This window comes from Vespa crabro, chromosome 1 (genome assembly GCF_910589235.1).
Source record: "Vespa crabro chromosome 1, iyVesCrab1.2, whole genome shotgun sequence".
In the NCBI taxonomy this organism is placed as follows: domain Eukaryota; kingdom Metazoa; phylum Arthropoda; class Insecta; order Hymenoptera; family Vespidae; genus Vespa; species Vespa crabro.
In genome coordinates this window covers 5,178,194-5,205,693 of record NC_060955.1, presented here as the reverse complement: position 1 = coordinate 5,205,693, position 27,500 = coordinate 5,178,194, and the positions used below count along the sequence as shown (strand labels likewise).

The following is a 27,500-nucleotide window of genomic DNA, read 5'->3' as shown; positions in this document are numbered from 1 at the left end:
ACGTTCGTGATCTCGTCTCAAAAGAAAATTCGTTTTCATGTTTGCAAAGATAACGCGTCAATAACAACGCTCTCTCACCTTTATGACTCTCGATGAAATCGTTACGATTTTTATTTTTCATGCATTTTCCGGTCAGTCACATGCCGTACACCAGTTCACGTTCTATATCGATCCACTTGCAATGGATTTAATCCTGCGGATCGCGCGCGGCCGCATTCCTGCACACACATACACATGGATAGGCATACACACACGCGCGCGCGCGCCCATAGATGCACACACATACACATACATATATACACACGTTGACACAGACAAAGACATACGCACGAATAGCAGCAGTAGGGTTTTCCTTCCACGCCATTAACGAGCATCGTCGGCTTGTGTGAAAGAATTCATGCATATCGTGAGCCAAGCGAATAGTAGAAGCTTTTCGCTTACCACCACGAAGATGATAGGGATTGGTGATGGAAAAAGAGGGAGGACGAAGAGAGTAGGTGGGAGAATTAAAATCGTTGGCGAACAAACGAGCCAGCAGAAAGCGACCCGATCCGAGGTCAAGTAATTAACGAGCAGGACAGCGAAGATTTTTACGGTTGGGCTTGGCAAAAGGGGGGTCTCTCTTTTTCACACAAATACACATACATACACTTTTGCTAGCATTCGCTCGCTTGCTCGTTCGCGACCGACAGGACACATTTACGTTATCACGAGGATGTTCATCGCGCGAATGGCGTCGAAGGGTGAGTAGCAAGTCCAACACGTCACTAGCTGGCGCCGTTGAAACGTTTCTAGACGCGTTATACTATAATTCTCGCCTGGTTAATATTCCGACTTGGTTCTCCTCTTCTCCTTCATTCATTCTTCCTTTTTCTCTTCTTTCTATTTCTTTTTCTTATTCTTTTTCTTCTTCTAAGAAAAGACGATCTTGACAAACGACAACCGACGATGTTGTTCTTGTCATCATCGTCCTCGCCGTCGTTGTTACACGTCGCCGAATAAATTGGTGACGATGCATCGGTGAAATAGCGCGTGGGGGTGGGGTGGGGGGAAGAAGGGATATGCTTCTTCACTGTATGAAGTATCGGCTAGAAACTTTATGATCGTTTGGATTTTACGATCGTACGATAAGTAGGGATCTGTATCGAGTAATATTTGAGCAAGACTTAAGCGCGATAAAAACATGGGGGAAAAGGATAAATTTGTAAATAACGTTGAATCGATTTACGAGCTTTCCTTTCGCTATAAATAAGTCCATATCTTAGATTTATGAACAAGTTGCTAATTAATTAGATTTATTATCAGATAATAAACCTGATACTTTATTCGAGGCTTGATCGTTGTTCAAATCGAATATTAATTATCTATTAATGAAAAATTAATACGCCAGCTTGTTAGCAATGTTAAGGTATAACAAAGATAACGAAGGATTGATCATTAAAATTATCGTTAGTATAGCACGAACGTTTGTTTAATATCGAAGTTGTAGGATTAGCGCGAAAGCAACGCAATTTCGTAGAAACGGAGAATTTTGGAGCGCCGGAGGAACGTAATAACGTGTCAGTTCAATCTCGGCCCTCTACCGTCAATCAAGTCCTGAAGAGTATTGCGTCCCGTTATACGCCGAAGGCCGGTCCCACTATTCAAATAACGCTTCTGTCTCTTTTCGACGATCCGATAGGATCGATACACTAGCGTGCATCGAACGCTTGGCACTGACACTAATTGCTTAATACCTGTTTCAGATACTCCATCGTTCGCGATAACGCGTTTACCTGGATTTGGAATTCCCATCGTCGAGGGAATGTCTGTCAGCCTAAAATGCGAGGTGGACAGCAATCCTGTGAGCACTCCGATATGGCAGCGGGGTAAGTGATGTAAAACGAAAAGAATTCGATTTTTATCCTGAATTTATCGAAACGTTCCGCGTTTCTCTATCTCTCTCTTTCTCTCTCTATCTCTCTCTCTCTCTCTCTCTTTCTCTCTCTCTCTCTCTCTTTTACTCTATACTTTGACTCGCGTTTCGTGGCTTTTCAACTCTCTTCGTTAGATATTAGAGAAACGAAAAATTGCCTTGGTGAGGTAGATCAAAACGTTAACAGCTTTCGTTGCATTGGATTAGAGCGTCGGGGTTTTGGCTATCGTTCGTTTAGAAAGGATCGAGGCAACGAAGTTCGAACAGTCAAATTTTTTCGATATAGTATGTGAGTATGTGTAACGTGTGAAAGAGAATATTTTAATTTCACCTCTTTCTCCATGCAAACACGAACAAGCAAGTTACAACGTTCGTTAAAACTATATACGTGAGTCCGCGAATTGGTATTGCAATCTCGTCCAAATTAAATTGTCTCATCTATACGAGGTTAGGTGATAAAACTACAGAAAACACAATTAACAATAACGAATAAAGTTTATTTATGACCAAGGTTAACAATTAACAGATATCTCAGATTAACAGACAGTTCAGACAGTTCTGACTAACAGACAAGTCAGACAGTTCGTACTAACGGACGATTCAGACTTACAAACGGATTGCACTTCTAATTAATTACTCCGTCTAACGGGTATATTCCCTTCTCAATTTATACCTTTTCGATGGGTTCATCGAACTATCGCGAATTATCGCGAGTCTCAATTTCCTTAATTAGACGATAAGCGATCACATTTTTCACGAGGCTTGCAAAAGTTAATGTCTTTTTTCTCAATCATCCTTTTCTTATTAAATATCTGTTCGTTAAGAGACATTCAAATTCACGAACTACGACGTCAACTGTAATTAAACCTAAAGCAATATACTTAATTATCGTCGTTACGTAAATAATTAATCCATCACGATTTGCAAAATTTTACGTAACAAATATTTTTCCTGATACGATTATGATCGATCTATGATATATATACGTACAATACATACAAGCATTGCATCGAAACAATGCTCGATCGTGTTAAATAGTTTAAAACACTGAAAATAATCATAATCTAATTGTCAAGATTTTCTTTTTGACTGATATTTCATATTACAGTACATGTTTCTATAGAAAATTTATAAAAATAGAATTAACTTTTTATTGATTGCAAAACGATTGTTCCTTCGTAGAAACTTTTCGTTCGACTTCGTACATATATCGTGTCATAAGCTTGTAATATGTTTTTTTTCCTATAAATTTGTCGTCATGACGTTAAGATTTTTTTTTTTTTATTTACATGATAAGCCATCATAACGACGATCGCTTGATATCGATGTTCATTTGATTTGAAAACCTATCGTGATTATTTTTATACCTATCTATAATGGTAAACATATATGAACTATTCCCTCAGGTCCATTGTACATATACCATTGAAATTGATCGTAATGTAATTCGGTTATTTGGAATACCGAAACTCTCAAGCGTTTATTAGGAGAATTCTTTAAATAAGCCCAAATAAGGTATCTCGTATTTAAAATATTATCAAGATAGAGAGAATGATTTCTAGTTAACTTTTATGTATGTAAAAGTGTTATAAGTTTAATGACGGACAAATAATCTCTCTCTCTCTCTCTCTCTCTCTTGCTCTCTCTCTCTTTCTCTCTCTCTCTCTCTCTCTCTCTCTCTCTCTCTCTCTCACTCTCTTACTCTCTCGATATTTCGAAAGTTTGTTTTCATAAATTGAAATTCATATTAGTTTGTTGGCCAGAGGCGTTTGCTGGTAACGGCGTTTATATATTAAATATTTTATAACTTTTCTCTCGAAACGTGTAGGCGTTGAAAAAGCTTTGAAGACAGATCGATGAAGTGATGTTACAATCTTTTTTACGGTATAAAGATTTTTATTAATAAATCAAAGATACATTGAATTTGCTTGAAAAATAGATTTAAAGAGAGAGATAAAAGAGTGCAGTTCGTATCATGGATATTTACGAACGACATTTACGAACTTTGGCAGATTCGTAATTAGTTGAGAATCCACTAATCATCGCATAAAGTGAAAACTACGATTTCTAACTCGTCGACTCAAGATGTTGGTAAATGTAAGTATTCCAAGCAAACTCGTAGGTTTCGACAACCGTGTACGTACGTTCTTCGTCAACAACGAAGGAGTTGATTCACTTGCGCACGTGCATTATTTCGTGCAACGACACATTTCCATACACCCCCTACCTCCTCTCTCCTCCTCGGCAAACTGCAAGTGAAGCCGGGAGACGTAGGCACGTGTTACAGCAACGTGACCGTAATTTAATCAGGTCTAACCGTTGATGTGTTGCACCAGGAGAACCGAAAAATCAATATAATTAAAACACCTTTCGTAACTTCACCGATTGCTTTTTTCTTTCCTTTTCTTTTTTTTTTCTTTTTTTTTTTAATTGTCTATTTGTATAAACCCCATCGTTAGTGTCGTTAGTATATTTTTAACGAATATATACAAATCCAAATAGATCTCACTTGGTACATACATATAGGATATAAGGAGAGTGTGTTTCATATTCTAATTATTCTAATTTTAATGTTTTTTAAAAAATGGAAATTTTTGATCTTAATGAAGTTATTAAATGAAATTGAGATGAGAGAATCTTATTAGCTACGATGTAATTATTAAGTAACAATTGATGTTCGAAGGTAATTGATAATTCTACGATATAGTTAAATAACAATTAATAATTCTATAAGTATATATCGAATAAGAGAATATTATTTATATTTATTGAAAATTTAAATTTCACTTATACGTATATATGTATGGATATATGTATATACGTACCTGTATATAATACATGTATTATTAATATGGATACTTTTAGGGCCAATTTTCATCAAATCACGTTCTAGTTCCATTCGTTATTTTCTTTACAGAAGGACAAGGTTACAAGATGACGACGGAATCCATTTGAAGTCACCTTCTTTTTTCTTTTTTTTTTTCTTTAATGCTCTTTGTGAAAATGTCACGCGTCCGTACGAAAGTTCTCTACGACCGACAAAGAATTACGATTTCGAAGGAGGAGCAAAAAATTCAACGTTCTCGCACCTTTCTTCGTATCTTTTAAGCAAACATTAATTTCCATGTATATAGGATGTTAAATATTTCGCGACAGCTCGCAAACGAAAATTATCCGAGAAAGTATGAACTACCTCACGTAGAGTTCGCGAAACGCGTCACTTCATGTTGTAATTTTGTGAGCGTTAACATTGGACTGGTATCTGTGAAATCTAGGAAACGTTCCTCTAAAATTTCATCCACGCTCCGCAAATGTTCGACTCTTGGAAATAGAAGCTTTCTCTCTTTCTCCCTGTCTGTCTCTCTCTCTCTCTCTCTTTCTCTCTCCCTCTCTCTCTTCCCTTTCTCTCTGTTTGTCTGTCTTTGTCTCTCTTTGATGTTTTAGTTGGAGGGTCGTCAGGTACATCGCCCTATAATCATATTATTATGGACCGCAACGTGTACTAGAGACTGGAGCTCGAGTAGCGGGACATTGTCGAATCGAAACAATAGCTATTCTCTGGTTTCGTCTCCTCTAACCAGCAGCACGAACCCTTCGCTCAGACGATGGAGCAGAGTGACACGTGCTACCAACGTTATTCCGTTCTCGATTAGTTGCGTCACATTTCTATCAACATGCTGAAATTCTGCGTCGAAATGGAGACATTGTCTCTTCTCGATCTCACTCTCTCTCTCTCTCTCTTTCTCTCTGTCTCTCTCTCTCTCTCTCTCTCTCTCTCTCTCTCTCTTTCTCTCTTCCCTTCATCAGAGAAACATTGATTAATACAATCGAAAATTCGTAGGCTATCACACGAACGAACAAAATTTATAAATCAATATGTATCGATGTTTTTATTCGCTTATGAAGCTTACGAGAGAATTTTAGGCACTGCAACGGGCCCGCTGAGATTGTTTAGGTATATTTTTGAATAATTAATTATCAGCATTGATGAACGCAATATCGCACTACTCTCGTTGGCAGGGTTCGTTCGCGAATGATTGAAAATAATCGGCACGTGGAGACGACTGGTTACGTAACGATAACTAGATTTCTGTTTTCGCTTCAGCGAATGATTGGATTGAATTCAGCGCGAATTCTTTCGCGCTCACAGAGTTTATTCCATTATCAGCGACGCGTCCGCCATCGTTTGAATTTCGTGCGTATAATAACGAGCGATATAAAGCCGGATGGGATTAAAAGGTAGGAGAACGAAAACGAAAGAGAAAGAGAGAGATAGAGGGATAGAGATAGAGATAGAGATAAAGAGAGAGAGAGAGAGAGGAAGCTTGATAAATAAATTCTGACGATATCGTTCGAGGTTGCTCGATGGATCGTATAATAAAAGCGAAGGTATTTGATCGCGTTTATCTTTGTTCCGTCGGTCGTTATATCAAATATATCAAAATCTCGGAAAATAGTTTCTTAAATTTCTACTTTATTTTTGACAGACGGTCAAATATAAGTTTGGACTCGTAATGTTCAGCAATAAGATTCGTGATTTTTTTTCTTTTTTCTTTTTTTTTTTTCTTTTATTACAATCCAATAAAACGAACGGGTAAAACTCGAGAATATCGATCTTATTGATCTAATTTATCGGTCTAATTCAAGAGAATACAGTCTTCGTAAAGTAGATTTCCAACGAAAATATAACTATGATAAATTAAGAGAAAGGTACTATACGATATTGTACGATTCAATAAAATACACCGGTCACCTAGTGAATTTCCTTGATTCTCTTGACCTCTATTTTACTTTGGTAGCACGACATTAACCGACATACGCCAAACGGCAAGTTTACCACATCGTTGCGGATCCGTATAAGCGCAAGAAAATCTACAGCAACTTGCACCGTTATATAATGGGTAACACAAGGCATTACCTTTACGGTATAGTCTGCTTCGAGGATTAACGTTTATTTTAATGGATGTACTTTTCAACCGGATCTCCGCCTGACATCGTTTCGCTTAGATCGCCATCGTAAGAAAGATTTATTTTTATAGAACAATGCCAATGAAGCTACACGTTCGTTCTCGATCATCATGTAACATTTGAAAATCTTTTAATACATTACACGTCATTATCGTTTAATCGTCTTATCAGATGTCTTTTTTTTTTATATATAGCGCTGTTGTCTTTTTTATTAAAATAATATATTTCATTGAATATATCCCATTCATATTTTGTATTACCTAAAAATAGATACTTTCAATTTTTTTGATAAAATAGATGATAAAGAAGGTAAAATATAATAAAATCCAATATATCTTGCATATTATTTTTCTCTATTTTTCATTAAATTGTCGCGTTTACATTTTCTTTGTTATTGTTGAATAAAACTTTTGATCACATTGTTTTATTGGTTTTAATCGATATACCTATAGGAAAAATATACGTATTTTTCTTTCTGTTTCTCTCTGTTTTTTATTTTTCTTTTTCTTTTTCTTTTTTTTTTCTACAAGACTATCACTACCTCGTTCAGGATTCGTAGAATCGATTTTCAAATAAGAATGAAAATAATACGAATCCTTAAACTTTGATTTCTTCCAATAAACCTTTTTGGATTTGTTTTTGGAATAATTAAACTATCCGTTAGAATTTCAATCGTGTTGAAAGTTTGAAACAAAGTTGAAAAGTAATCGAGTCGCGAAGTTCGAAACTAACTAAAAGAAAGAGAGAAAGAGAGAAAGAGAGAGAGAGAGAGAGAGAGAGAGAGAAAGAGAGAAAAAGTATATTTGCATCGTTCGTAGATATCATATTTTAGTTCTTATCGAAGACGCGTTATTATTATCTTTGTCTAATGAGAGAGAGAGAGAGAGAGAGAGAGAGAGAGAGAGAGAGAGAGAGAGCAAGAGAAAAATCATTGTTACATATTTTCAAAATGTTTACTCTCTACGGTAATGTTTATGAGTTAAAACTTACATCGTACAAAAACGTACCTAATCGAATGATAGTTTTCAGTTCTTTCTAAAATTTTGGAGTATCAACAGTGTTAGCTCGGATTCTGCGTTAGATTTGGGTTGGTTATAAAAATTGATTTTATTCCTTATCTTACGACCAGTTTCTTACTTTTTTCCGTGGACTCTTCACTTTTTTATTACTTTCTCCTTTAACTTAACGCCATGGTAGTATTTTTATCGCAGCACTCGAACTGTTGTATTTCCGGTTGAGAATCGCGATAAGACGTAACCACGATCGTATCGCGAGAGATAGAAAGAAAAAGAAATAGAGAGAGAGAGAGAGAGAGAGAGAGAGAGAGAAGGATGGAGGGGGGAGGGAAATAAAAGGTTGACTTTTATTTGCCGTCGTGCGAAGTGGTAAAAGTTCGCCGCAGCATAATAATTCTCTTTTTTCCGACGTCAATCAGTACATCGAGATACGAGAGAGGCAGGCCAAGACATTAAGGAAGAAAAGAATGAAAGGAAAAAAGGAAGGAAAGAGAGAATTCGGAGTTCACTTGAGAGACCACTTTCTTGATTAGACTGCAGCGTTTAAGAGAAACGAATCCATTACATTCGTTAACCGGCCGCGAAGTAAACTTTCTACCGAGTTGAAATTTGCAATTTCAGTTTCTGCATCTTTCGCAGATTTCTACCTTTTATCAGAGTTTTTTCTTTCTCTTTCTCTCTCTCTCTCTCTCTTTTCTTTTTTTTTTTCTCTACCGTTTTACAACATCGACGATTGTGTTCCACTTGGAAATATCGAGTTCAATTCATCTTCTATATTATAGAAAATTGCAATTTGTAATTTTTGGGAATTTTCATGTCCGTGTCTACGTTAATGGAAATATTATAAAAGTTCAATAATGTTTATATTGTAGTTTAAATATGTTAAATTGTTAACGTAATAGACCATTCATTTTTCACAAATATTCTGTATAGTTCACATAAATGTTATTAAATGATATCCGAGATCGTGTATGCTTTTAACGTTTACTTTTAAATAATGACAAACTTTTAGAATATTTTCATGTACGTTCGTTTATATAATTCATTTAAATGAATTTGTCTTGCCAATAGTGTCAGTTCTTTTGATTGATTAACAATGCATTTGTTTTTAAATTATATTTCGCATATTAACTTATTTTGTTTTTAGATCGTTTCATGTTTACATATGTACATTTGCTTAAATATTATATTTCGGCAAATATTTGAATTGTGCTCATTAAAAAGCTTTCGAAAGTATCGTGTTTAAAATTCATTAAAATATTATTAAATCATTCAGATTTGAACAAATGAATGACAAAGGAAATGATTGTTGGTTACTGATTATAATTAAACTTCTTAGTTCTACATAAGTCGTCGTTTTATTTGCCTTGTAGCTGGATGATGACGCTTCCCCCACCCCCTCTCAAAAGTCCTCTTCTTCCGTTTTCTAACCTCGTTAAACTTCGATTTACTTGCCGTGCGCTTTAACAAGATAAAAGCAAACCCAAATTTAACGTATTTGCATCAAATCTACGTTAGAACATAGTTTACTTTGTGATTTAATGGATATTTCAGAGAATCAGAATGCATTTTGATATAAAATCGGAATGGAACGAATTATTCCATTTCAATTTTTTTCATGTCCTGTATTTTTTCTAACAAATTCATTATCTATTACTCTTTCCTGGAAACAACTAGCACTTCAATATTCTTTAGAATTGGTAATTAAAAAAAAAAAAAAAAGAAAAAAAAAGAAGAAGAAAAAAAAGAAAAAAAAGAGAAAAAAAGAAAGAGAGAAAAAGAAATATATGTGCATAGGAGTACGCAGAGGACAAACGACAAAATGCTTCTCTTTTTACAATGGAAAATCTTTTTTTCTATCTGAATAAAAATACGTAGATGACGAAAAGAATAGACCATGGATGATGCAGAACGTGTTTTCCTTCGATATTCTCTCTCTTTCACTCTTTCTTTCTAATCTCGTTAAGGAGAATCAACACAAAATGCTGAGAGCAGCTGGGACCATCATTTCGTGCCTGGATCAATCGTGAGGGAGAATGATAAGAAACATGATGGACGAGCTGCTATCGGCACGCTTCCGTCGACGAGCTATTCGAAAATGACGGGAAGGTGATCTTTACGAAAACGAAAATTATTACTTAATAACGTTTTAATGAATCTCGAAAATTATTACGAAAGTTAGAAAATCATTTTATCCCCTTTCGTAATCAACGAATCAAATATCTTTCTTGATCCGTTTTTCATCTTTGCACATTTGATTTTACGACCTAAATATACTTCAATAGGTGTAAACAAGTTAGTTTCTTTTTTATTTTTTTTTTATTTTTTTTTTCTCTTTGCTTATATTTCTATTTCTTCAGGATTATATTCTTTCTATTTTGTTTGTATTTACATTAGTCGTAATAGAGCGAAGGTCGTTCAAAATTGAAGATTATTCCGTCTTAACTCAAGTAACGTATAATTATATTTATTTTATCTTATTTTTTAATTACGTTAGACTTATCTAATTTTTTTAGTTACGTAATCAATATTAGCTTTGAATAGATAAAAATCTAATAATACGTATTGTTGATACGAATGAAGAGATTGATGTATAATATTAATTCGTAGTTTTGATCTTCTCGAAATATTGAAATGCATTGTGTAAGAAGAGTACAAGGAAAGTGATGGTGTTAGTAAAGAATAACCAAATTTAAGATCTCTTCTTTTTCGTAGTTGGTTCTCCTCGAATGTATAATTAATCGGTGTCTACGGGAAGCAGACAAGGCCGACAGAAAAATCGACGTTCTATCGCGATGACGGATGGCGGTCGTATCGACTCTCATCCTCGTCGGTTTACATATACATATACATACAAACGTATAAGGGCGCATATTATATAGAATCCATATACATACATATATATATATGTATATATTATATATATTATATATATATATATATATATATATATATATATATATATGTATGTACTGTAAACGTACATGCAGAAGCAAGTACCAATACGCATAGATATAGCCGAGTTATCTATTAAATATTCAATTATTTCTGTCTTCCGCCTCTGACATTTGGAATTCGCCCAACTGCCCCGAACCCGTCTCGTTGCAGAGCTTAATCCCTATTCATAGAACCAATCGGATGATTTCGAACAAATCCTTCGAGCGTTCCGCTAAATCCGTTGCAATTAAAATACTTTAATATCCTTTGAAGCACGTACCTGCCCCAGGCTTCGTCTCTTCTCCTTTTCTCTCTCTCTCTCTCTCTCTCTCTCTCTCTTTCCATCTATCTATCTATGTATCTATCTATCTCTTTCTCCCCCTCTCTCTCTCTCTCTCTTTCTTCCATCATAAATTCGTCCTGCTGCTTCCCCCAGTCGGCCCTTCTCTTCATGGCAACCATCGACCAGAGAACTTTCCATCGCAGATTCTTTTTGGAACGGTTGCTCTTATTAAACGTCCCAATCGAGATGCCCCGAGGAGGCAGCACGTTCGTTTCCTTTCAAAGCGTTCTTTGCCGACGCTATCTCGAGAAAATTTCGGGTCTTCAATTTCTCGGACGGATCGACGGGAATATGAAGCGTTGTATAAACTCTGGGACGTCCAATCTTTGTGGTAAATGTTTTTCTACTGCTTTCTTTTCTCTCTCTCTCTCTCTCTCTCTCTCTCTCTCTCTCTCTCTCTCTCTCTCTCTCTTTCTCTCTTTTTCTTCGCCTCCCATAAACGAGCTATTTTTGTATGTTTGCTCGACTTCCTACCCCGAAAATCGTGAGTGTCCTGTGGAAATAGCCAGTCATAATATAATGTTTATAAATTGTTCGTTCCTACGTACGGGAATTGAAGAAATAAAGACTAATAGAACGAAAGAGAGAAGAGAAAGAGGGGGAGAAAGAGGCGGAGGGGAGAGAGAGAGAGAGAGAAAGAGAAAGAGAAAGAGAAAGAGAAAGAGAAAAGGACATATATTGCATTATTTGTCCATGACGGTCTTAAAGTACATATTGTTATTTTTATGAAATTCAGATTTATTCTCTTATCATATACGTATTCCATTATTTTTTTTGCATTTATTTCACACAGGGATGTAGAAACGGCTCTCTCGAGTATCATTTCAAAGCGGTATCTATAACCCAATTTTAAGGACGTATACATATATAATATAAACGAGAAGGATTTTTGACGAGTATGTCGTCGCAAAAAAAAAGGAAAGAATAAAAAAACAAAAAACAGAGAAAAATATAATTACGATATTAATTAGCGAGCATCTCTAATAAGCAACCATAGGAATAGAGAGATGGGAAAGAGAGGGAGTGGAGAAGGAAGAGAGGTAGTATATATAATTTGCAAACGAACAATTCGCATTTCAAACGATATCGTTGAATTTGAGGATCCTAGCGAAGGACGCAAAAAGGGCTGACATAAAATCAGGATGTAATATTCGTGTCATAAAGCACGCTGTCAGTTCGAATGAAGAAAAAAATTTATCACTGTTCGGTCGAACGATTTGTCAGGGATGATACGTTTGGTCGAGGGACATTTCGCGAGAAACGTACGGGAGCGTCAGCTGTGCGAAACCGCCCAAGGGATAGGAAGTTCGATCCCCTCCTGAATCGTTGTTCATTCGAAGGCACTACCATATAATGGGGGACTGTACCATAGGATTCATAAAGTTCATGCATACCGAAAGATTTAAATCTTCCTATTATCGTGCATCGTATCGTCTAAACTTTTATTTTTCATTTTTGAGTTCTTTTTTATTTTTTCTTTCATTTCTATTTCTCTCATTCTTTTTTTTTTACAATCCTTTTGAAATGTTTCATGCTAGAGTATAATACGACTTTTCAACAACGATAATTCTCTTTTATATTTTTCCAACATTGTTAATGATAATAGAATTAGAGACTTGAATTTTCTACAGTTCAAATTTAATAGATAGTAAGGAGAATTAATAATTTATTTATGTATTTAAGTTATTCAGAAATTGAATGTATCTAATTATTCGATTACGAAATATCACGGCGATTATTAAAGCGAACATGAGAAACATATGTATTTAATCCGGAACGGAAATGACTTTGAAAATAATTCATAAGTATGTATTCAATATATTTGAGTTCGATCTAGTAGGTACATATTAAATGATAATAGCAAAGCAGGTGGAACGTTTCTAAATGTTGAATGATATACCAGATGATATTAATATCAATACATTTTATTAATTTTATCGGATTATAAATATTATATTATACGATCGTACAATCGCGTTATGATATATTTATGTACATATATTTTATTATTTTATACAATATCAAAGTATCAATAAATATGATATAATAATGTTAATCGGAAACAATGATAAATTTCATTTAATTGATTTGAGTGAATTGTTCGGTGCAGTCCTTCTTTGTAAATGATAAGATCGTCGCACGTTGATACGAGTTACACCTTTTCTGATTTAATGTCGGCATTCCGGGGATGGATAGAAAAAGCGTCGTTAGAGTGTCGTTAGGAGACGAAAAGTTGGAAGAAAAAGGTATCGATATTGTCGAGTCGAAGCGTTAGAAGACGAAGAGAAACGTCTTTTTTCGAGAGGAGAAGACAGAGATGGACGAAAAAGTTTTTGCGTTTACTTGTAAATCTTTCGAGCGTGTTGTTTTCTATGTCTATCCCATTAATTCGTCTTTGTATTTTAGCAGTTTTTCACCTTTTGTTTCAGACAATGGACTACTTCCCGTCGAGCAGAGCGATGACGGATGGTTGAACTTTACAAAAATCACTCGTGCCGAGAGCGGCTGGTACAAATGTTACACTCGGCACATGCTCGGAATTTTCACCAGTATTGGTTATTTTCTGAATGTTCGCTGTGAGTAAAACGTTACTGTATCATAGAATTAATCGATCGATCATTAAATGTGGAGGAGATAAGGGAAAGGAAAAATGAGAGGAAGGCAAAATCTCGTTAAATGGTTACTTCAGCCTCGTCCCAGTACTCGATCAATCGTAGATATATATTCACGTTGCAAGATCATCTTGTCATTTGCATGGTTATATCACGATTGCATAAGCAACGTATGTACATCGTGATCTTCGAATATCGAAGGAAGAGAAATTATCTATTAACTCCTCGTTCACTGCGTCTACCACTTGAAATACTTTAATCCTCGAACGTACGGAACACGTATTATCGGCTTCTCTTCGCTGATTAGCGAACGGTAAGCTCTCAAGAAGATAGCAACGTATGGAAAGCAATTTGTAACGTACAGTGATAATTGGAGCGGGAATAACTTTTGGCTTAGAACTTGTCGGAATCGAATATACGTACATATATGTAATATTATATACTTATAAATGAGCAAAGTAGATACCTATGTATGTAGATCGCACGCGATTTTTCATTTTCAAGTTAGACGCTTGAACGACGACGAGGACATTTTATCGAAGAGTTTGCTTCCAAAAGCGACACGACTTGCGAACAAATTCAACCTCCTCGATCTTCGCGTCGTCAGTTCTCTACAACGTCGTATTTCATGAGAAAGCTCGTAAATATGTCGAGATACCGCTATCTCGAAATATCGCTCGCATCTTCGAACGCCGTTCGAAGAAAAATCAGAGTACGTCGATGGTAGCGTTGTTGCGCAATCGAACGAAAGATGCGATGGACCGATTATTCTCTATACACTGATACAAGTACTGTATACATGCCCCATGATCGTCGTTGTACGATGGCCAATAATTCGGAAAGAAAATAGAACATAGATCTTAAGTAGATAGATGAACGTTGGTATTGTCTTCTAGTAACAATCTCTTTCCTTCTTCCTCTCTCTCTCTCTCTCTCTCTCTCTCTCTCTCTCTCTCTTTATCTTTTAATCTCTATCTCGTACATCGTAGATGTTCTGTATTATATGCTTTATCCCATCTTTAGCTTTTCCAATTCTCGGAGAGAGCAAGAGGAGAGATTCTCGCTGATTCGAAATGCGAAGCTAGTCGTCGTGTCGACCGATAACCGGAAACCACAGTCATTTGTCAAGGACGGAAACCACCGAGCCAACCGGAAATTATCCGTGCCTCGTCGTGAAAATTTGCAAATTTCCTACCTGGTCCCCATCCAGTCTCGTTATAACTAGAACGCGACCCTTGCATCTCAAAGCTCTTCCAACCTCTGCATTTCCCAACCCTCCCTCTCTCTCTCTCTATCTATCCCTCTATCCCTCTCTCCGCCTAGCTTTATATACACGAAACGTTCCACTCTCATCTGTGTTTCCTCGCCCGACGATCAGGGATACGGGCTTCCGAGCACCTAATCTCTACGCAATTTGGATGGCTCGCGAGTGCCTGTAAACTAACTGCTACTCTACGATGGAAATTATCGATTACATGGATAACTCAGTCCCATACGGATCTCCTCGTGGATTACTTATCCATAGATTACGTTATTATGATACGCGTTTTCGGATTAAATTTCAAATTGCATACTATTTAGTGAAGAATGAAGGATAAGAACGATGACACAATAACGATCACGACGTAATTTCGTTTCTTCCAATGACGTTAAAATGTTTTTCTTTATTTGCATTGTAAATATAGGTATATGTTTTATTGCACAAATTTCTTTCTCTCTCTCTCTCTCTCTCTCTCTCTCTCTCTCTCTCTCTCTCTCTCTTTCTAGACATTTACCGAGAGAATCAAATAAAAGAAAATTACCATGAACATTTTTAGAGTATTTCAGACAGACGGTTTTAAATTCAAGAATAACGAGAATACGCCGAATAAACGTTAAGAAATGCTAGAATTTATTTCTTCCCCCTTGTGAAATAAAAATAAAAAAAAAAAAAAAATAAAAAAAAGAAAAAAAACCTGCTCGAACCAAATTCCGTTTCTCATCTTTCCAACCCCCTTTCAACACCCCCATCATCCTCCTTTTACTTAATTCCTGCTTGTTTAAAGTGTCACTAGCGTGTTTGCCGTAAAATTCCGAACAAACTGCAAGACAAACGAGTTGTAAGGTGAAGGGAGTGGTGTGAGTTTCGATGGGTGGAAGAACATAGAAGGAGAATGGAAGGGGATAGGTTGGAATGCCTCCTCCTATCGTCGCAGCCAGTACTTTGATCCCTTTGTTTTGCTATAGGATGAGCCAGAGGATCAGCTTGCTAACTCAAAGGACTCTTTCCACTCTCTCTCTCTCTCTCTCTCTCTCTCTCTCTCTCTCTCTCTCTCTTTCTCTTTACTTTCCCATACCCAGGAATAGTCTTTTCTCGTTTTTCTTATTTCATCGTCTCGAGCGAATTCCAACGTACCAACTCGGCTCTAATTCTCAAGTAGAGATACGAATATCCACGCTGATTCCTCTCTCTTTCTCTTTCTCTTTCTCTCTCTCTCTCTCTCTTTCTCCCTCTCTGTATCTATCTCTCTCTCTCTCTCTCTTTCTTTCTCTATCATCCTCTTTATCTCTCGTCTCTCTTCTCTTCGATCCGTAGATGTGGACACAGTGTTAGCTGAAGAGCAAACGATCGTAGTCGTATAATTCCGTAGGTAGAATCGGAAAAGGGAGGTATGAGCAAGACGTGGCAAGGCGTTCCAGAGTCGCGGCCGCGTATAGAAAGGATTTCGTTGAACTCGGCACGCGAGGAGGAACGGGTAGAGAACCATTGCTCCGAGTTTATCCTCCGTACGTGCGGTTGGTTCCTGATGTCGAAGGATAGCGTTGATATCGATGAGAATGGCGGTCCGTTGTCGGCACTCGACGTGTATTTCAGCGTGGAATAGGATTTGGACCTTGGCGACGATGTGAAAGCTTCTTCCTAAGCTTTTCCATGGTCTCTCTCTTTCTTTGTCTCATTCTTTTCTCTCTCTCTCTTTCTCTTTCTCTCTCTCTCTCTCTCCCCCCCCTTTATTCCTTTTTCTTATTTTCTCGAGTGAGAGAAAGAGAGTTTAGGAAATTATTGGAACGACAAAGAGCACGCGCGGAGTATTTTTCGATTTCACGTTCGTAGGTATGTACGTATGTTCTAGAAACGTAAGAGAGTATATTTGTTTTATGTTGGCGAGCCATCCTCGAGTATAGTTTTCCATACGTTAGACTCTTCTATTTCCGAATGCAAATGTAACGCGATGGGAAGAAGTGGGTACTCCGCTGCATCGAACGTTCTTCGCTGCTCGTCGAGAGATTTAAATCAATGGCATTTAGATGATCCAGATATGGAGACCGAGGCAGAGGCATTGAACGGAGAAGCTACCGATTCAAGGAGAATGGAGGTGCAGATTGGCGGGGCGGTGACTCTCGAGTGTGACGGCGGATGTTGGGGTCACGGACCTGGAATGGATCCAGTAGGTGGACCAGGGCCTCTTGCTTTGAGCCGGGTCGTCTATCAGGAAGCAGGAGAGTACAGATGCGTTGCTCCTGATCGAAAAATGCAGGACACGTGGAGGGCTCAGTTACCTTACCATATTAAGGTCACCGGTGAGTAATACGAAATCTTTTTCCTTTTTTGCTACTTTTTCTTTTTTTTAAACTAACTTACAAATCTTATGTCTACGAGGATAGTGTAAACTATTGAGATTCCAAACAGATGTAAAAGATAACTTATACAAGCCCTAATCTATGAGAGAAAATTTACGAAAATTCTCTCTTTCTACAAATCGAAAATTATCCTTTATATACGTAAAATTCGCGCAAGAACGACATCCTCCACCTCTTGTTCAGAGCGACAATCGCAACGACTTCCAGTTTGAGTTTGAGGTTAGAAAAGCAGTTTTCTCGATGCCAGGGCTGAATCGAGAAAGAACGGCGACGGCGATAAAATCGGAGCCATGCTTGCTCTTGCCTGTTTCTCTATCTCCAATACACTCCCCTTTCTGTCTTTCTTTACTTCTCTCTTCTTCTCTTTTCATCCAAATATAAGATCTCCCTCGTCGCACGCTTGCCGGAACGAGCAGTCAGAGTAGAAGTAGTCGTTTTCGATACGTTCGCTGTGGCGCTGTCTTTACGGCACACCAATTCCCATTCCGCGTCATAAACTTGTTTTCCTTCCGCAGTTGCGAACACGTATCATGCGTGCGATCGTGTGCACGGACACGGTCCTACTTTTAGAAATATACGAACAACTTCGATCCCTTCGATATACTTTTTTTCTTATACTTTCAATCGAGAAAAGGGAAGCTCTTTGATATTTCTATGTCGAATTCCAATTCGAATTCTATTATAATATATCAATAGAGAAATAAACAAAGCTACTCGTGAAGTTTACCTTACGTTGAATTTTCCCTGACGCCTTGTCTCCTCTTGGAAAACTAATAGAAGAGAAAAAAATGTGACACGGTGAAGAAGCCTTTGAAAAATATTCTTCTTGTTACGAACGTCGAAGGTCTCGAGAGTCTTTCCATGATATCGAATATCTTCTCCATCTTTCTCTTTTCTTCGTGTCATCGTTACCGTAAGCAACGAAGCCGGATACTCGTTTCTTCTTCCTACTCTTTTTCTTCTTCATTTTCCTCTTTTTCCTTCCTGTCCTATTTACGCGTCGATGATGGATGCAGAATCCTCCTCGTTCTCGGTCTCACCCTCTCCTCTAACATTTCCCTTCGAAGCAATCGCCGTAGCAATTCCGGCTTCTTATTGATTGCGGCTCAGGCAACTCGTGCGTGTAAGGTGGCTCGCTCGGCCGTAAGCTCAGGAGAAGACCGAAAGAGCTTTCTACGTCCTTTCCAACCGGAATGAAAAGACACGACGGCCCTCATAAAAATGATTTCTTCGTAAGTCCTCTCATTCGGATTATTCCAATATTCCATTTAACCACTAACACCGCCAATGTCTTACCACAGTTATCTCTATGATAGTGCATATCGCCTTGAGTTATCAAGAAAATAAAAAGACGACAAGCTTTATAGTTTTCCTTGACTTTTCTCGTACCACTTTATCCCTACGCTTAATTTTTTTTTTCCTTCTTTATTTCTCTCTTCCATTTTTTCCTTTTTTCGTCTCTTTTTCTACATTCTATTTTTCAAATCATTTTCTCGTCCTTCCTCTTTTCATTTATCTTCCTTCTTTGATTTTAATATCATCGATAATTTTTTTCCTCTTTAACATAGATACCCAATATTATCTCTCTATCTTTACTTTCTCCTTTTTAAATATCCAATAGAACTTAAAATACTTATTGAGTTGTACGATTTATAGGATACTTCTAACACACAAATATACCGTAGATAAACGTACGAGATCGAAAAAGGAAGTCGTACATCATCGTGTACAGATCGAGTCGCGAAAGATTCGAGAGAGAGAGAATCCAATCGGATTTCTATGTATCCTCGTTATACAAACGGCATTATTTTTCCTGTCCTCGCACGGAAAATCTTTACGCGAAAATCAATACCGTCCCATTTTCCATTTCCATCGACGCGAGCTTCGACTCGAAGGAAATGCAAATGGGTACTTGACAAAAAAGAAGATTTTTCGGATAATCCTGGATATTCTTGATTCTATATCGACCCTCTTGACTTAATGTACTTTGCTACGACGTTTATTCGATATCTTTCTATCTCGTTTGAGTATAATTCGTTCAACCTATTCCAACTTGCAGCATTCTTCAAATTGGCATACCGGACGAACAAGTTTTTCTTCTTGTTGATAACTAAGCTTCGAAGATTAGGATACCTACGTACGAAGGATGACGATACAAAGTTGAAATATGAAATGTTTCGAAAGTTTTTAACTTTTTTCTTACTTTTTAATATGGCCAAATGTTGATGGAATCGAAGATTTATCCGTCGTTGCTTTCATTTAATTCGGACGAGAGTTTAGGTCAATATCTGTCATTAAAATCGATATTCAAAGAAACCAACATGTACGATGTAGAGAGAAAAGATAGAAAAACTTTGAAACTTATCGTCTATTAAAATTGTTTCAGCCTTTTCGTATATTTTATTTTAGCATTATTTTTTTGAAATATTGAAAAGGTAATATGTAAAGTACGTATGCGATAATTTGATCAAACGAATGTAAAATAATTTATTTATTAATTGTACATATGTGCGCATGCGCGCACGTGTGTGTGTGTGTGTGTGTGTGTGTGTTATAAAAACACGATGGTATAATAATTAAATTTTTTCTATAATAGTAATAAAATAAATTATTTATTTTGATAGCGTATTAATTAAATGCATATATAGATAAATACGAAGGTTTTGTTAATCGCTTAACAATAGAATTCATTATCTGCCTATATTTATTCCATATCACGAACAATCAAGCTTTTACGGAAATAATGTTATTATTATTATTAGTGTATTGATTTGCAATACAAGAAGAAATAAAAGTATTCGTTGCATTTATCATTTTTATAGAAGGTTTTTTACGATTACCTACAAACAATTCTCAACAATTACTTTCAAAGTCTTGCCTGAGAAAAGCCATATAAATCTCGAAAGTAAAACAACAACATCGTTCACTTTCGATTGAAAAGAAAGAAACGTTTTTCACAGCTCGTTGTATCTCATTGAATTCATAAATACGAGTTAAACAATGAGACTTTTCAAAACGTTCCCCTTATCTTAAATATTTCTCGTTTTATTCGACGAATAAAATTTGTTTTCCTTTTTCCCTTTCAACATAATTACACGATAAAAATTAACTGTAGAAAGTTATATATATAAATTTTTTAATTAATGTTCCTTGGTCTTTATTACATCAACTATTTTATATACTGCAAACTAAATCGTTAAATATTTTCGATGAATTTTAGTAGCATAAAAAGAATATTTTAAGTAAAGTAATATCGATCTTCTTATCCGTAGAAGAGTAACGCGATGAATTAAAAGAAGATGAGAAAGAAAAAGTGAAGAGAAAAAGAGAGAGAGAAAGAGAGAGAGAGAAAGAGAGAGAGAGAGAGAGAGAGAGAGGGAGAGGGAGAAAAAAAGAAAAAAGAAAAAAGGAAGTGGAATCCGAGAGGACGTAACGGGACGTTCGTTCGAGTCCGGACAGGACTCGTTAAGCCTTCGTTAAATCTTCACGACGTGCTGGACCAAAGCGTATCACATTCTTCCGTCTCCCTTTTTTCTTTCTTCCCGGACTTCGCGAGCGGATTACGGAACGGCGAACGACGGATTCCAAAGTTACACAATAAAACCTCAACGCACAACGTAGTTTTCTCATAAGTGGCTTTTGCCGAGTCGACGTTCGTCGAGCCATCTTCGCCATCCGGATTTCTTTCGGCATGCCCGATAAAACGGCAGTTACATCGAACGTGCTCGAGGCGTATTTCGATACCGTCTATTTCCACGTTATCTCGCTTACCTTTTTCTTTTCTGATAAAAAGGAACATTCTTTCTCTCTTTCTCTTTCCGTTGCTCGTTCAGTTTTTGAAGTCAAGTTTAATCGAGGACTGTAATCGTCTACGAATGCTACTTCTTGCAAACTCTCTCTGATATTGCTCCAATCCTCTCTTTCTCTCTCTCTCTCTCTCTCTCTCTCTCTCTCTCTCTCTCTTTCTTTTGTTATCTCTCTTTCCTTTTCTTTCTTCGCCGAAGTGTAAGTAAAAAGAAGAAGTACATTCGCGAAACACAATTACATTTATATTAACTTGCTCGTAAAGAAATCCCGTCGGAGGTAATTCCGTCGAACGTAAAAGGCACAATCTTGTACAACCTTCCTATCCTTTTTCTTCTTTTTTTCTCTTCCCCCCTCCTCTCTCTCTCTTTCTCTCTTACGCTATGTCAGAACGCATGAATAATTCCGCTAGTGTTTTATCACTTTGTCAAGATGCAAATTAATTTGCCGGCTCGGTACCGGACTATCGGCCATGCGAACGCTTTATAAAAGAAGGGGCTAGGTGTTTGAATGATTTACAAGAGGGATACGCATAAGGGATCCACCAAGAACAAAGGCATGATTCCGTGATCAAAGTGCTGAAAAGAAGAAAGAAGGATCCTATCGTCGAGGATAGAGGGATACGATTCCTCTATCTCTTTCTCGCTCTCATACATTTACTCTCATCACAGCCGGCCGATGATAGCTCAAGGCGTGCCGTGAATTTTTTAATAAGTCGAAATTTCACTCGAGGCGCTGTAAACGATAGTGGCGTGAAATTAATCGAGCACCAACACGAGCTCGGGATTGGCTTATCTCTCTCATTCCTCTCTTTTACTTTTTAATCTACGTCCCGCTGCGAAAACGACCGGATTTCTCGCTTTCGAGTTGCTCCGCTCAGCTCAGTTCCGCTCTGCTCTGCTCTACTCTACTCTATTCTGCTTTACTCAATGCCTTTTTCCAGACATTTTTTTTTGTTCTACCTTTTCTATCTCGCATGATTCAATTTTCCCTCTTTTTTTTTTTATATATATATATATATATAGATACTATTGCTATATTCCCTTGGATATTTCTCTTTCTCTTTCCCGTTCACGTAGGATACCATCTTTACGTCTTTATGGGCCATCGTTAAAAAAGAGTATTTGCACGTTTTCAAGAGAAACGCTTTTTAAATAACGTCCTACGAAAAAGGGATTACAAAATGAAACGTCTCTTTTCCAGTCTTTGCGACTACTTAAAAAGATCCCGTTGGTATTAACTCCTCCTCATTGTTCCTCTTCTCACGATATAACATTTACGAAGCTCGATGTTCACCGTTTTCGAATCGAAAATACAGCTGTTCCAAAATTGGCACGTTTCTCTCGAATTGTCGAACGGTTTTTCTACGGACGAGCAAGAGAAATACTAGGAACGGTATAAGCGTATGAAGGAAAAAGAGTACCCGCAATGCCCTATATGCGACACTTGGTGGGACATGGGGGAAAAAAAAAGAAAAAAAAAGAAAACATTTGAAAGGTGAATAGAGTGGGATTGAAGAAGAAATCGTAAAAAGTACAACAAATTGTAACACTGGATACGTCGTACACCCATGGGAAGCGAAACATTTCGGACGAAAACGAGTAGAACAAATTGAGAGAAAGAGAGAAAGAGAAAGAGAGAGATAGATAGACAGAGGCAGAGAGAGACAGATAGATAGATAGACAGACGGATGGATAGACAGACATACAGACAGAGATAAAGAAAGAAATAAAGAAAGAGAAAAAGAAACGAACGGTTTGAGAGGATGTAAATGGCGAAACGTCGACCTCCACTGTTATCCCTAACTATAAAAATCCTCGAGTTGTCAATAAAAATTGCTGTCTAACGAGGCAAAGTCCCGGAAACTCACGAATCGCGAATCCTCCGTCCAGTTAGTTCATTTCCACCCATTACCACCCACACCTCCCGGCGCATACTCACCCTCTGATACGAACAAACCGAGAATCGTCCTTTTTTACCCGCTCCAATCTCTGTCTTTTTCATTGTCGTATCTCGAGACTCCTTTTCCCTTTTGCCTTTTACGCGTTTACATTATTCCATTTTTTATTTTTCTTTTCGTTTAGGATGAAGATAAGACTTGAATTCAGTATCGCGTTTAGGTTGCTTTGTACTATATTACTATTTTTTTTTGTTTTTCCTTTTTTCTCTCTCGCTCTTTCCTTTCCCTTCTTTTCTTTTCTTTTCGTTTCTTTCTTTTTGTTTAAAGGTTCTTTTTTCTGTTCTCTTTTTAACATGAAGCTTCGTTCAATTAACGAAATGATCTTGGCATTGAATTGGTGAACCAAAGATGAAAGACCTTTTGACCCTAAAAGGTCGTTGCTTTCGATCGACAGCAACGAACACGTGTAAACGTAATGCCTTCGCTATCTACAACATTGCTACGCTTTTACTCTATGCGTTAACGTGATCGCTAACAGACTTTTCCAACATTGTTAAGATTGAAAAGAGCTCAAGCAATTAAATGTATATTTTCCATATCTCGTTTTTATTATCAACGATGTTTTACTTTTTTAAATAGTTTAGTAGAAAATATGAATCTGATTTAATTACATTTAATTTCAAGTTCATTTTTTCTTATTGTTTTTCTCTTTTATATATATATATATAAGGATGATACAGACTTTTTACGCCGTACTATGCAAATATATTTTGCGAGTAAAAATAAGATAAAAATGTTATATAATAAATATATGCTTACAAATGGTTTATTTAAAGTTATAACAAAAATTAAATTAAATGATAACGGACTTGTTTCCATTATTAGTACGGTATTATATTCAACGTGTGAACGATAAATATTAAAAAGAAAAATGAAAAAATGAAATAAAAGTGACTACGGTTATATGAAATCTAGGATTTTGTTGTAATATATAATTATTACATATACCTAATTATTAAAAATACTTTTCTTTTGTAAACGTTGCTTTATCGGTTCATCAATTCTTAATGGAAAATAATTATTTTTTTTTTCATTTCACGAACATATATATATATATTTAAATTGACAAATTTGTAACAAATTTTATATTCAATCGTTTTCTCACAGTTTTCATACATTGAATAGAGTGCCATATTAATATAATAAGAGCAAATTCCTTGCCATTTCATTTAACTTTTTAATAAAGCATTCGTAATGTTATGTTTAAATAACATATTTTCTCTTCTTATTTCTACCCATAAAATATATTGGCACAATTTAACGAAAAAAAAAAAAAAAAAAAAAAAGAGAAATCTAAATCATCCTCCATATAACTTCAATATGAAACAGACGGCAAATGCTATTGGTATATTGGATAGAAAATCTATGGACTTCATTAATATAACATTATATTCGTTCCTTTGAATTGGAAACAATACCGCAGAATATTCGCTGTCATTTGTTTTATTAGTAGCGGTTAACAAAGCCGAATCGTGCATGAGAAAAGATAGAAAGGAAAAACGAGAGAAAGAGAGAGATGAAAAGAGAGAGAGAGAGAGAGAGAGAGAGAGAGAGAGAGAGAGAGATGAAGAGAAGAAGAGGATTGCAACGCGCTTTAAAAAAGAAATTATAAGGCTACTACTCATTTTAATAATATCTCTAGAATAATCTCTTTTCCTTTTCTCTTTCTCTTTTCTTCTTCTTCTTCTTCTTCTTCCTCTCTTTTCATCTTTGTCCCTCTTAATTTCCCTGGCACATACGTGTTTTTTATTGTCTTTTTTTTTTTTTTTTCTTTTTGAAACCACACCACTCACCACTTTTTTCTAAACGTATCCAAGCAAAGTTAAAGAATTTCAAATTAGACCAGAGGAGAGTAATTGCCGCTGCTGTAGAAAAAAAAAGAAAAACAGGGAAAGAAAGAGAGAGAGAGAGAGAGAGAGAGAGAGAGAGAGAGGGTTAGGGTGAGAGAGGAAAGAGAAAGAGAGTAGCTTTGTCCTCTTGCCAGCGCATATAGCGCAAAGTGCATTCCCTTAACTGACCAATGCGTCGTGCCAAAACCCGAGCTAGCCAGGACTACTAGTCTTGTTTCCTTTTCTCTCCTGTCTCTCTCTCTCTCTCTCTCTCTCTCTCTCTCTCTGTCTGTCTCTCACTCTCTCTTTCTAATTCTCGGTGTCTCTCTATCTCTCTTTCTCTCTCTCTCTCTCTCTCTCTGTCTCTCTCTTTGTCTCTCTCTTTCTCACTCTCGGTATGTTCCTCCCATCTCGCTCTACCGTCAACGAAGACAATTATGAAAGACCATTAAGGTTATCAGCCTTTGCCGGATGTTGAGTGCAGAATCAAGCTTGGGTTTTCCATTTGGAAAGGATGAGAGAGAGAGAGAGAGAGAGAGAGAGAAGCTTGACTTGTCGATATTTCGATCGTGCAACGATAAAAAAAAAAAGATTGCAAAGAAGAACAAGGAATGGATCTGAAAGTTTTTCAAAGTAAAAAAATAAGATTGAGTGTTCGGCGATGAAAGCTTTTCTTTTACGGGGAGCAGTAGGACGATGCACTACATGCTCGTGCTATTACTAACACAAGCACATATCTGCGTGCATACATACGGATAACGCAAGTAGCAGGATCCTGGTGATGATGAACGAGCCATTTCTTCGACGACGCTCTTTTTTCGTCTAAAGGATACATTTTCCGTAAGAGTGATATACTATCGATAAAAATTAATTCTCCTTGTTCGGACGATAGTCTCTCGATGTATTGGATATATATAATATATATATAAATATATATATATATATATATATATATATATATATTTTAATCATCTTATAATTTTTTTACGTATTATCATTTTCTCTATGTCTGGTAAAATACTTTTTAAAATAATCTATATTTAAATATGATGAAAATTTTCAATAAGAACATCGTATGTAATTAAAGTAATAACGGAAATTAAAAAGACTAAAGGAAATAATCAAGTAATATTTAATTGTGACGTATATCCGATAGAATAAGAGAAAAAAGAATTTAAAAAGAGAAAAGTCCTCGAATGAAAGAGATACCTTTAGAAATTTATCCCAGTGGACTCTTATCGTATAGAAAAAAAGAGCGAGAAACTAGAGAGAGAGAGAGAGAGAGAGAGAGAGAGAGAGAGAGAGAGAGAGAGAGAGAGAGAGAGAGAGAGAAAGTCGTCTGGGTTCAGACGCTAATCAATAAGGGCCATAATTTGTTCGTTCCCGGATGTAATCTTCGATAAATCCAGCTCATTAATCGGCTCGCGAAACGACGAAGAAAGGAATTACATTATTCTCTGAAGTTGCTACGCGTGGACATTTTACTTCTCTCGTAAATAGATACGGTTTAGAAAGAATGAGAAAGAAACATCGAGAGAGAGAGAGAGAGAGAGAGAGAGAGAGAGAGAGAGAGAAAAGAGAAGGAGATGACCACAATGAACAGAGGGTGAGCCTGGATGTAATCATCGGACAGCAGGGATGAAGAAGGGTGAAAGAAGCAGAATGGCATGGAATGAAGGAAGAAAACAGGGTCTCCGAAGTCAATGGCTCTCAGTCGTGGCCTCCTCTTTCCTCTCTATCTTCTTCCTTCTCCCCTGTGACTGAGCCTCCGTCAGACAGGATTACCTTTTTTGTCATTTCTGTCACGTGTATCCCTCCTCTTCTTTTCTGAATCCCTCTTCTCTTTCTCTCAAAAGTCTTCCCTACTCCTTCCCACTTTTCCCTTGGGTGTGTAGGCAACCATAGGGCTCTCCACCCACGGGAAAAAAAAGACCTTTCTTCTCATCGGCCTCGATCGATACCTGATTAATTCCGTTTTCGCGAAGCAAATTGCTGAAGAGATTGCAAACTCCGACGATATTCTTTTATTTTCGTAGATCATCGATCAGAAAATCTGATTATCGTGTGACATCTTTCTATTATCTATTGATTCTCGTGATTAAATAATATAAAATTGCAAGTGAAATTAGATCGTAACAGGAATGATTTTAATTACAACACTAGTGCTTAAGAACGCCCTTAAGGATCGCCTTTCGCGAATACGTTGTACGTTTCGTTAATATTGTGTTTTACTCTCGACGATAATAACGTTAAGCGGCTCTCTCTCTCTCTCTCTCTCTCTTTCTCTCTCTCTCTCTCTCTCTCTCTCTCTCTCTCTCTCTCTTTCTCTCTATCTCGCGTTTGTAGAAAAAGCTACTCGTTACACTCTGTTTTTGCATTATCCTATATGGATACGAGACAAGAAACGTTTAATATTGAACAATTTCGAGCACAAAACGAGATTGCGAACAAGTACGTTACTTAGATCTCTAGATTGGAAAAGCAACGCTTTCGTACGA

General features: G+C 36.7%; 1 protein-coding gene and 1 long non-coding RNA gene across 6 annotated transcripts in view; one reads left to right on the top strand and one right to left on the bottom strand.

Annotated features, from left to right (window-relative positions):
• LOC124431313 (irregular chiasm C-roughest protein) overlaps nt 1–27,500 on the top strand; it is a 233,292-nt gene that overhangs the window by 160,348 nt on the left and 45,444 nt on the right. For 3 of the 4 annotated variants that reach the window (XM_046979080.1, XM_046979064.1, XM_046979070.1), the window contains exons 7-9: nt 1,746–1,868; nt 13,609–13,755; nt 17,077–17,349. In XM_046979080.1, coding sequence (XP_046835036.1) covers nt 1,746–1,868; nt 13,609–13,755; nt 17,077–17,349 — 543 coding nt within the window. The remainder of the gene's footprint in view (nt 1–1,745; nt 1,869–13,608; nt 13,756–17,076; nt 17,350–27,500) is intronic. The other variant, XM_046979091.1, reaches the window with a different exon arrangement.
• LOC124431328 overlaps nt 7,812–27,500 on the bottom strand; it is an 80,029-nt gene continuing 60,340 nt past the window's right edge. The window contains exon 3 of one of the 2 annotated variants that reach the window (XR_006943968.1): nt 7,812–9,360. This is a non-coding gene — a long non-coding RNA (uncharacterized LOC124431328). Of the gene's footprint in view, nt 9,361–11,587; nt 11,673–27,500 lie in introns of those variants that run through there. The other variant, XR_006943969.1, reaches the window with a different exon arrangement.